This window comes from Bison bison, unplaced genomic scaffold, assembly GCF_000754665.1.
Source record: "Bison bison bison isolate TAMUID 2011002044 unplaced genomic scaffold, Bison_UMD1.0 scf7180017864346, whole genome shotgun sequence".
NCBI classification, from domain to species: Eukaryota; Metazoa; Chordata; class Mammalia; order Artiodactyla; family Bovidae; genus Bison; species Bison bison.
The window spans coordinates 1,308,206-1,320,124 of NW_011494918.1; the positions used below are offsets into that span (position 1 = coordinate 1,308,206).

Here is an 11,919-nt window from a genome sequence, read left to right on the forward strand (position 1 = left end):
GTTTGAGCATTCTTTGGCATTGCTTTTCTTTGGGATTGGAATGAAAACTGACCTTTTCTAGTCCTGTGGCCACTGCTGAGTTTTCCAAATTTGCTGACATATTGAGTGCGGCACTTTCACAGCATCATCTTTCAGGATTTGGAATAGCTCAACTGGAATTCCATCACCTCCACTAGCTTTGTTTGTAGTGATGCTTTCTAAGGCCCACTTGACTTCACATTCCAGGATGTCTGGCTCTAGGTCAGTGATCACACCATCATGATTATCTTGGTCGTGAAGATCTTTTTTGAAGTTTTCTGTGTATTCTTGCCACCTCTTCTTAATATCTTCTGTTTCTGTTAGGTCCATACCATTTCTGTCCTTTATTGACCCCGTCTTTGCATGAAATGTCCCCTTGGTATTTCTAATTTTCTTGAAGAGATCGCTCATCTTTCCCATTCTATTGTTTTCTTCTATTTCTTCGCATTGATTGCTGAGGAAGGCTTTCCTATCTCTCCTTGCTATTCTTTGGGACTCTGCATTCAAATGGGTATATCTTCCCTTTTCTCCTTTGCTTTTCACTTCCCATCTTTTCACAGCTATTTGTAAGGCCTCCTCAGACAGAGAGATTATCATACTAAGTGAAATAAGTCAGAAAGACAAAAACAAATGTATGATATCACTTACATGAGGAATCTAAGATATGACACAAATGAACATATCTACAAAACAAAAATAGATTTGCAGATATAGAGAACAGACTTGTGATTGCCAAGGGGGAGTAGGGATAGAGGAGGGAAGGACTAGGAGTGTGGGATTAACAGATGCAAACTATTACATATAAGACAGATTAAAAAACAAGGTCCAACTGTATAGCACAGGAAACTATATCCAATATCCTTTAATAAACCATAATAAAAAGAATATGTAAAAGACTATGTATAATAACTAAATCACTTTGCTGTACAGCAGAAATTAATATAACACTGTAAATCAACTATAATTCAATATTTTCAATTTCAAATATATTAACATAAATAGAACTAAAAACAATCTAATTAAAAACATTAGCATTAAACATAGAATACTAGCAAAATATCCTGATGAAGGTGGCCTTTGTAAGCTTTCTAAGAAGCTTTGATCCATAAAGCAAAGTTTGACTGATGGTTTCATAAAAAGTAAACATTTTCATTTGCAAAAGATACCATAAACAGAGGCAGAAAAATATTGTCAAAAATATAGTAGGCAGAAAATTAATATAATTTTTATGGAAAGGGTTTTAGCTATTAATAAAAAGAAAATCAAAATAGTTTGGAATGAATATGAATAGTAGCAAAATGTAGATATGGGCAGTGAAATTTTATAAATGTCTTCAACTTTATGAGTGGTTAGGACAACACAAGTGAAAACAACAATATGTCACCTCTATCCCATCAGATTGGTAAACCTGGCGTTACGGTAAATATGGCATTATGACTTATTTAATGCTATAAAGATATGGGGCAATTGACACTATTCAAATGAATGTGAATTTTTAACACCTAAAATGTACTTACTCTTTTTTGTTTTTTTTTTTAATTTATTTATTTATTATTATTTTAATTAATTAATTTTTAATTTTATTTATTTTAATTTATCCCAGTGATCCTATCCTTCTTCTGGGACTCCATCTCAGAAGATACCAACATATAAGGATGTAGTACAAGGATGCCTATTATTGTTAATTTATACATTGCTAATATAGATCATTGTTAAACCATGCATTTTTATCAATTAAAAGTGAAAACTTCTTGAATCAAATATGGTACATTTAAACTATGGAATTTAATGAGGCTATATTAGAAATAATTGATAGATGGTTATACCCTTGGGAAATTGTTCATGATATTTTTTAAGTGAACAATGAAAATGGACAGAGGAGTCTGGTGGGCTACAGTCCACGGAGTCTCAAAGAGTTGGACACGACAGCACTCACTCACACACATACATATACCTATATGATCATGTATTTTTCTTCCAGTTTTCTTTAACTTTTTATTTTGTGTTGGAGTCAGCCGATTAGCAATGTTGTAATAGTTTCACATGCACAGGGAAGGGACTCAGCCATGCATATACATGTGCCCATCTTGCCCCAACTCCCCTCCCGTTCAGGCTGCCACATAACATTGATTAGAGTTGCCTGTGCTATACAATAGGTCCTTGTTAAATATAGTCATTTTAAATGAATCAGTGTCTTCCAGTTTTACTGAGATATAACTGACATCCAGCACTGTTTTAAGTTTAAGGTGTACAGCATAATTATTTAAATTACATAATTATAAAATGATTACCACAATAAGTTTAGTGAATGTCCATCACCTTATACAGATACAAAATAAAAGAAAAATATTTTTTTCTTGTGATGAGAACTCTAAGGATTCATTCTTTTTTTGACTTCCATATATAACCTACAACAGTGTTAATTATATTAATCAAGTTGTACATTACATCTCTCCCCTGGAAAAGAAAATGGCAACCGACTTCAGTATTCTTGCCTGGAGAATCCCATGTACAGAGGAGCCTGATGGGCTGCAGTCCATAGGGTTACAAAGAGTTGAACACAACTGAAGTAACTTACCATGTAACACATTATATCTCTAGTATTTCTTTATCTTATAACTGAAAGTTTGTACATTTTGACCATCTTTGTCACCATCCAAAAATATTAATTATTCTTGACTATATTCCCTACACTGTGTATTTCATCCCCATGACTGACATGACTCATTTATTTGGTAACTGGAAGTCGGTAGCTCCTAATCTCCCCCACCTATATTAGTCTTCTCCCCACCACCCTCTCTTCTGACAACCACCTGTTTGTTCTCTGCGCTTATGACTGTATTTCTGTTTTATTATGCTTATTCATTTGCTCTGTTTTGGTTCTTTTGCTGTTGTTGTTTGTTTGCTTTTTAGGTTCCACAAATAAGTGAAATTGCTTTTTTTCTGACTTATTTCACTTAACATAGTACCCCTAGGTCTACCCATGTTGCTGCAAATGCCAACATCCCGTTCTTCTTTGTGGCTGAGTAATATTCCACTGTATATTTAGACACCAAATCTTCTTTATCCATTCACTCATTAATGGACACGTAGGTTGCTTCCATATCTTGGCGATTGTTAATAGTGCTAAAATGAATATAGAGGTTCATACATTATTTTCAAATTAGTGGGGTTTTTTTCTCTAGGAAATACCCCAAAGTGGAATTGCTGGATTGTATAGTAGTTCCATTTTTAATTCTTTGAGGAACCTCCATACTGTTTTCCATTTTGGCTATACTAATTTACATTCCCACCAACAATACATGGGGCTTCCATTTTTTCCATATCCTTACCAAAACTTGTTAACTTTTTGATACTAGCCATTTTGACAGGTGTGAGGTGATATCTCATGGTTTTGCTGTGCATCTTCTTGATCATGAGTGATGTTGAGCATCTTTTCATGGATCTGTTGGCCATCTGTATGTCTTCTTTGGAAAATATCTGCTCAGATCCACAGCTTATTTTTTTAGACACTTTGTGTGTGTGTGTGTGAGTGTGGGTTTTTTGCCACTTTATTTTTTATGAAGGATTATCACTTTACAAAATTTTCTTGTGTTCTGCCAAACAGGGGCTCTGTCACATATTTTTTAATTGGGTTTTTTTTTTTTTTCTCTTTTTGATGTTGAGTTGTACGAACTGCAACCTCACAGTCTCTGTGAGAGTCTGACACACCTAGAGTGTGTGAGAATGTTGGCAGCTTTGTGCATTTTGGAGTTGCAAGAGTTTCCTTTAAATATTTATGAGGAGTTTGGATTTCTTTGTGTATTTTTCTTAGTATACAGTTCATTGTTTTCATCGGATCCTTAAGAGGATCTATTCCTCAAAATAGCATAAGACCCTTTGTCTCTAACACCTTGTAAGCATGAGAGAGGTAGGGGGAGGGGGGAGGTCTCACGACAATACCTACGACTGTAAATGTGAACGTTCTATGACGTTTTTTCTAGGGAAAACAATGCGTAAAAGAAAAGCATTCTGAGCCATTTTGGCAGGGGTCTGTTTATCTGTCATCTGTAGCTCCCCTGCTCCTGCTCAGTCCCCTCCTGCTTCCCTCTTCTCTCAGTCAGTCTGGAAACGGAGGTAGAACAAGTGTCGCTCTGGGAGGTGAACTCTATCCCTTGAGAATTTATTGAGGACCTGCGCGTAAACCACCAAATCTGCTCAGCGAAGTCTCTGAAGCCAGGACTGCCTCAGTTCTGTGAATAAAGGCAGACAGAGCAGTGGCAGGAACCAGGACATAAACAGTTTTCATTTTCCACTTTCTTTCCCAGAGCTGGCATGGGAGAGATAAAAACCTGGTGACTAGCCATTTTCTACAATTGCCCCACACTCTGCTATTATTTCTCATAACATGTCTCTGTGGATCATTAACGTGTGTGCAAGCAGATAGCCTTGTATGAAGTATTTATTTACCCTTATTATTAAGTTGTGTGTGTTTCACTGGATGCATCCGCTTTGAGGCTGTTAAAGCACATGATGATAAAAATGGGCATGCACATGGAAGGAGTATTCTGTCCATGGACCATGAGCAGGTAAGCTCAGCATGCCAAATAGTGATGAACTAAGGAGGAAATACAATGGAAAAACACACTTGAGAAATGTATTACATAAAATAATTTACTTCTCATTCAAAATGACCTTCCCGACCTATTGGTGAGACAGCAGTCTGTGAGTACAGACACGGTCTGAAAATCATGACAGTTCTAATAGGGCAAGACCGATAGAGTTACACATTTGGATCCTGGAGTTAATTAGAGACAAAGTGTGGAAATGTGTATAACAGAAAGAGACACTGATGAGAAACTCTGGAGGCATGGAAAGCAAAACTGCTAGAGATATAGAAAGGGTACAGTTGAGGAAACCTATAAATTTAATACAATGAGACTTATACACACACTCCAATGTCTTCATTTTACAGCCCATTGTATTGGCTTAAAAACCACAAAGGTGTCCATGTTTGTAAGTTATACTGGAAGAATCAGTGCAGTGTTCATGGATGAATATGTGTGCACGTCAAAGGCAGTAATTTTAGAAGAATGAGAAGAAAATTACTTCCTGGCCATTCATTAATAATTCAGGTGATACCTTGCACCTCCGTTTATAAAACAATACAACAATAAAAACATTACACAAAACATCATAAATAACATAAATGAGACATTTTCAAGTATTTCATGTGCCTTGGAAAATTCTAAACAGTAGTTTTAAAATTGATATCCTTTTTTTCTTTTATCCCTTTTCTCTCTCATTTCATCTCAGAGCCTAAAATGAAATGCTTTCAGCCTCTGTTAGTCCTGATGTTTGGGATTCAATGAGCCAGGTTCCACCTTCAAAACAGAAATTTATGTGGGCTTTTCAGTTTGTGAAAACATGTTCTCCCCTTATAAAATGTAATCTTTCCCCTGATGCTGGTTTATAAGGAACAAGTATATAGCCTAGAGCTATGATGGGGGGAAAAACAACCACAACGAATTAAGGAGCGTCATCTAATGGCTAAAGTTCTCAGGGAAAAACAAAATGAGAAGAGCACCTTAATCAAGAGAGGAAAAAAGAGTAGGGGATAAGAACATTAACCTTTAAATTCTGTGCCCGTACTAAACCAGCATCTTATAGTAGGTAGAGCTGGCAAGGCTTTACCTATGTTTCTTCATTCAGTTCAAGCATTCTTTCTCCAACTCCATACCAGCCTGGCCGCTGCTATTATGCATCAAGCACCCAGGCAAAGAAGGGGCGGCCAGCAGCTTGGGGACTCAAAAGTGCCATTAGTGACAACCGGCCAAAGACAGCACTGTGTCAGACAGGCGTAACATTTTTTAATGTTTGCTCCTTAGAATACTATCCAACTTGGAAGCTGTCGATGGTTGAATTAAGCATGAAGTCCATGCTTCTCCAGCAAGACTCATGGAGTTTTACAGAATCAACTTTCCACAGGTTAGCATTCCTTTTGTAGCCTGCAGGGCAGCCGGTTTAGTTTGCTCTGTTCAGTTGCAGAGTGAAAGGCAGGGGATCAAAACATGTAAATATGTTCACACAGTCTAATTATGAGCACCTTGGGTCTCTCTTGTCTATTCTTCCAGAAATATATATGTATGTATACATGCATACATATATACAGACTGCGAGTATGTATATATGTGTGTATATACACATACACACACACACATGCACACACAGAGATACATAAAATAGATCAACCCCATCTAAACATCTCAAGATGTTTACAGAACACATGTGCCTGTGGATGTCACATGAAGTGTACCAACCATGAACCAACCAACCTGAGGTCACACTGTTGGCAGGAGTGTGACCTCCAGGAACTGCCAAATCTTTGAAAATCCAGACCCACAAGGCCATTATTCAGATATCTGCTCGTATGGCACATTAAAGGAAATCTGAGACAACTGGACTGGGATGAGGTCCTGCCCTGATGAACACCAAACTGTTATCTACTTTTTGTATGGGAGTGACTCACACATAGCCAGCAGCATGAACACTAGGCTGCAATGTGGAAAAAGCACTGGTGCTTAATAAAGATCATTATTTGGCCTCGGGTTTTCCGGGCATAGTCTTGGCATCTCAGCCTCCCACTGCTGAGTGAGGACTAGGCACACTGGGGGACCAGGGAAGCACAGTCTGTGGAACTCTTTGCTCCTTTCTGCTTCTCTGACCCACAGCTGGAAAGGTTGACCAAATCAAGGTAGAATCGAGATTTGAGGAAGCGGCGGTATGAATCCTTTTCCATCAGGTTGAAAATCTTCCTCTGAGCCTCGTCGAAGCAAGTTATTGTGGGCTCCAGCATGTTCCGGCTTGTCTCCTCCCTGGTGCAAGAGTCCAGGTTTACCTGAGGGGCAGAGGCCAAAGGTCCATTACACATTTTACCCCGTAAGGATGGGAGGTTGTGAGCTCTGTACGAGTGTGCACCATCTATACCTCAGGAGCGAATAAAAGGACACTTGGCTCCACCCTGGCACATGTGAGAGAACCCAGGGAAATATCTCCCCTTATTTCTCACAAACTCGGAAGATTCATTCAAAGCAAATTCACGAAGGCAGATAATCTGAGTCATCTAGATGAAAAAGCTTTTTACTTAACGAACTTATTTGAGGCCGTCAAGATTGTCATAACCTGCTCCACTGTTGTAGCTATAACTCACATCATCTAAGGATCCATGTTATTGAGTGTCTAGAAAGTTTCTTTAAGATCTGTACAGTTCTCTTCCATGTATACTTACCTCTTTGGTTGCCTGGACTGAGATGAATTCATTATAGATCTTTTTGGCCTTGGGACTTAGTTTAGAGGGTGATTTGATTTTCTTGTATTCTTCACAGCTGATCCAGAAGTCAATGTTCTCCTCACTGTATTCAGACTTCAAGAAAGCTTTGAAAGCTGCCAGCCCGCCTGTGGCAGAGGAGAAAGAACCACAATTGTCACTGCCCTGGTGGACACTGTATTGCAAATAAAGCTGGGGTACTTGAGGGAACAAAGCATTGGTTCAAATAGTTCCCTATCTCCCCTGCTGGAGGGATTACTGAGGGTCAGAGAATTTTAATCTACGTTTGATATCTGTTGGATACCATTTATACCTAGTACTTCTTGCTCATGGTTTGAAGTTTCTTTCGGGAACATTTTATGCTTCTGAGATACCTATGCTGCCCCTAATTGCCAAAGTGAGTTTGGGAAGAGAAACTGAGGTCAATTCTGAAAGAAATCTAACTATTTGGAGTTTTTCCTCTGCCCTTTTTCAATGTGGTGAGAAAGATGGTTTTCCACATGGACTATGTATGAGCTTTCCATTGCATACCACAAAGATCTAGGGTATGGTAAAATTTTAAGGGGACTAATTTTTCTGAGCCTGAAATTTAGGAGAAATCAAAGTCTTTCTGTAATTCCTATCAGATCAAGTATAGTATGAAATAACTTGTCTATCCAGCATGCTTTATCTTCATCTTGGGGAGTGGTGGATGGTGGGAAGCTGTCATACTTACATTCATGACTAATCAAGTTTTCCAGTGATTCAGCCCATTTTTTTACTTCCTCATGGCTCACCCTAAAGACAGTAGAGAAAAAGAATAATTTGAATGCTAAGATATAAAATGGGGGCAAAACATTTAAGATTTTTAATAAAATGCAGAGATTTTATTTTTCATCATAACAATGAGACCTGTTGTTGAATAGGGCAATCTTTTCACTAGATGTATGGAAATTTCAAATGCAACCATAATCTTTGTGAAAATGGAGGGCTTCATGATCCAAATCTAGGTTAACTAGGGACATAGCTTCTTTTTCCCTCACAGAGCATCTCTGTCATCAGATAGTTAATACTCAGTGGCTCTTCGCCAAAGCCTTTTCTCTTACCTCTGACAAATCACCACTTTGTCCTTCTTGCTGTGTGAAGAATTATGTTCACAGGAATCTGACTTCTGCAGCAGGAAACCTAGCCGATGCTTCATATCTTTTGCACTGCACACAAGAAGGGGGAGAAACAGAATAATGACAATCAGTTCTTTTAAAAAGATACCTTATTGGTACAGTTCAGAGTCCATTACTAGTAAGGAGGCAGAGGCAGTTTATTTAGGAAATAGGAGTTGAGGATGGCAGGAACTCTCAGGAAAATGAGATTCACCTCTGCTTCTTCCTATGACTCACTGCAAAACTTGGAGCACAGCCTCCTTCATCTGTAACTGGATTTCTGACCCTTCAGTCTACCTGTAACCCTGTCATTTTGACCAATGGAACACTTAGGTATCTTCAGGAGAAACATAATGCAAACTAGACGGTTTTCTAAGTTTTAGGAGTTGAAGAGCAGGGAACCCTGAAGTATGGCATCTGGTTGTTGCATGCCACCTTCTGGAGGGTGGTTGCTATTTCCATCTGCCTCATTCTTAGCAGAGGAATGTAGGAGCACCTCAGGAATTAAAGGTTTGTTCAGTTTCAGCCTGGATGTAGTGAGCAAGTCATGTTATGGGGTATACACAGATGCGAGTGGCTCCAGCAGAGAGGAGAGGGGAATGAGGTGGTTAACTCAAAAGCTCCGGCTGAAACCTGAGCTCCTGCAGGCTAGCTTCTAAAGACTCTCCTGCTTCCCTTTGAAATATCTACACTCTAAGGATATTTATACTATTAAGGACATCTGAGACTGAAAAACAATAACAAGGAGAAGCATCTAAGAGTCATCACTGAAGCTCGTGACTAGAGCAAAGCTTCCAGGTTATGGCTGCTGTTTAATAGGTAGCTAGGGTATGGCAGCGCACATGACTTACTAAAAAGGGGGGGCCTTCTAATAAGCTTTTAGCTCAACTTTCTCATTCTTTATTTGTTCTTTTGCTTGGATCTCCTTTTCTGTAAAAGCGGAGACATAGTTTTAAAGTGAAAAATGTCATTTTGAAGGAAATGAATGACTAATTGAATGACTAGATGTTTTTACTTAGAGAGAGGAAAATAAAGCCACAAGGATAAAAGGACACTTTAGGATGGCTACTAATATATTAGTTCCTTATCTATGTGCATTTCTCCAGGAAGTTTGAAATCCATTATGTTCTTGTGCTGTCCTTAAAACAGTATTTTCTCTCCACCCCCACCCCCAAGATTGTTCTCCTTTCTCTGTTTCCTCCACTGCTTATGGGCTACAAAGTCTTTCTTAACAATAGCAAAATCTAAGCATGAAGCCTAAGATGATGATGTAAGCATATTGTGATCTCATATTTCCATGTGCCAGGTCTGGCTGAGATCTGACAGTTATTGACCGATACGGAGTCATTTCATGAAGACCGGGAAGCATGCTTAGCAAGTACATTACACTTGTCCTTATAACACAATACAACCAAAGAAATAAAAGTCAAAATGACTCCAGCGACCTCTGAAGTAAGAAGTCTGGATGTGATCTGCCCTCCACCACCCACCACCTAGGTGACCTTGAGCCTTTCCTGTTCCCTCTGGAGCCTCAGGCACCAATGTGAGAATGAAGGTGCTGGGTAAGATGATTCACAGTTCACCAGTGAGGGAAGGGGAGAGCAGTGCGCCCTGCTGACACACACGTTACCTCCTCAGGTTAGCCTCTTAGCTCCTGAGAGTAAAGCTCTAGAGCAATTATTTATCTGTCTCCTAAAATATTTACCAGAGCAAAACTTTCACCTGACATTCCTGTTTTCATGATTAATTTTATATCTGAGTTAACTGAAGCTTGGATTGATTTGCTCTATTCAATTCAGGAAATTAATGATGGAGGTCAGAGCCACTGTTTTCATAAGCACTCTCTGCCAGATCGTCCTGCTTCATTTGAAAGCAGCCACGAAAGAATGGGGAAAAAAGAACATTCTTCGTATTCCTGAATGAGAGGAGGTAAACTCCTTAGGATTGTATTAAAAACTGTGTTTTCTGAGATAATTCTAAATTAAAATTTAAGGTGATTTCTATTTGCAGAGGAACATGAAAGGGGGTAGTACACCTATAAAATGACTTTTTACCTTTAACTGTAAGGTTAAGTAATGTAAAAGACACTAGTTTTGTATTTTTTAAACTGGCTAATATATGAGCATCTTATGAAAGCATTTATATGTACTTTTTTTTAAAAGGCAAAGACATAGGAGCAGCTGCATATCTTTGTTTGTTTATTAATCAAGAGACAGTAAATTGATAAAACAATGTCTTTAAGGTGAGACTTTCCACAGAACCCTTAGCTGATTGGTTATGATCAGTACTTGACAACCACATGGCATTTCCTGAACTAGGGTAGGGAAAGAGATAAGGGAGATCTAGTTTTGAGACTCTTATTTTACTGTAGCATTTGCTTTTAAGAACAGAGAGTGGAAGATACTGGAGCATCACACAAATAGCACAGTGCCTTTCTGGTGATGTAGCCAAACTTCAGTCTGGAGTATCTTCCCCAAAGTGAGATTTAATATACCATCAGAAAGCCCAGACCCATGATTCCATGTGCCCCAGTGATAGTCAAACAGCAGTAATCACAGGTAGCGATATTACAGACCACCGTGCATAGTCCAAAACCTCATATCAGTCCTTAATTAGAACTAGCTTGGTTAGAGGATTAAAAGAGTCTTCAAGATCAAGGTCATAGAAAACAACATATAGGATGCCAAAATCTGGAGTGAACTCTTCCACAGTCACAATTTCTAGCTAGTTTTAAAGGAAAGCTAGGAGGTCGAAGATTTCTGCATCAGGTTGTTTCTAAATCCAAAGAACCAGGTTAGTAAGTAGAATATGCAAATAACTTAAAGTCTATTTGAAAGTTTAATGCAGTCTGGTTCAGTGGCTGAAAATAATCTTACCTCCTCAAGCAAGAAGCCGGCAGACCCGCAAGTCCTTTGCACATCTTGCGTAGTGTGGGATTCACGACAGGAAAGAAGTGCTGCCGGAGGAGCTGTGGCTTCTGTTCTGAGCGCACTTTGCCTTTTCTCCGGTAAAGATACTGTCAGAATCCTCTGAGCGTCTCCCTCCCAAGCCTGTAGGGGTCTCTTTTATAGCCCAGCCGCGACCGTCCAGCCAATCAGATAGCAGGTCTGTAATACCAGCTCCTCTCAGCCTCCTTCTGGCTCTCCATCCTCTGCAAGAGATAAGGAAGAAAGGGCTGACGCAACAAAGCAAAGTGAACGGGCAGAAATCTCCTCCTGCCAAATAGACATACAGAAAATATAAACTTGCTTACTGTCTCTAAGGCTGTCTCAGGTTTCAAACTTCCAAGGAAGGAAATAAGAAGTGTACAATGCTTCAAAACACAGGTTTATTCATTTGTCTATAAAAACAATGTCAAGGAAATTTGCCTCCTGGAAGGAAATGACCCAGCAAGAGTTTCTGGGCTTACTTTGGGGCTGACACTTAACGTCCTTCCTCTTTCGGGTTAGAAATATT

The 11,919-nt window shown here is 39.0% G+C and overlaps 1 protein-coding gene across 2 annotated transcripts; it reads right to left on the reverse strand.

Annotated features, from left to right (window-relative positions):
- Positions 1–4,653: 4,653 nt before the first annotated feature.
- RGS4 (regulator of G-protein signaling 4) lies at positions 4,654–11,504 on the reverse strand. 2 transcript variants are annotated; one of them, XM_010854660.1, is made up of 5 exons: positions 11,340–11,504; positions 8,410–8,514; positions 8,040–8,101; positions 7,286–7,452; positions 4,654–6,895 (listed from the first exon to the last, which is right to left on the reverse strand). In XM_010854660.1, the coding sequence occupies exons 1-5, from the start codon at positions 11,381–11,383 to the stop codon at positions 6,656–6,658; spliced, it is 618 nt and encodes a 205-aa protein (XP_010852962.1). In that variant the 5' UTR covers positions 11,384–11,504; the 3' UTR covers positions 4,654–6,655. The 2 variants fall into 2 exon arrangements, with proteins under 2 accessions (XP_010852962.1, XP_010852963.1); XM_010854661.1 differs by lacking the exon at positions 7,286–7,452 and having other exon boundaries at positions 11,340–11,490.
- Between the last annotated feature and the right edge of the window lie 415 nt (positions 11,505–11,919).

Bases quoted from the DNA above. Each gene is read 5' to 3' on its own strand.
- RGS4 (XM_010854660.1), bottom strand. From the start codon at position 11,383: ATGTGCAAAGGACTTGCGGGTCTGCCGGCTTCTTGCTTGAGGAG. The intron at 8,102-8,409 runs GTAAGAGAAAAG...TACTGTCTTTAG, and splicing joins AAAGTGGTGATTTGTCAGAG to GGTGAGCCATGAGGAAGTAA. The intron at 6,896-7,285 runs GTAAGTATACAT...TCTGCCCCTCAG, and splicing joins CAGTCCAGGCAACCAAAGAG to GTAAACCTGGACTCTTGCAC.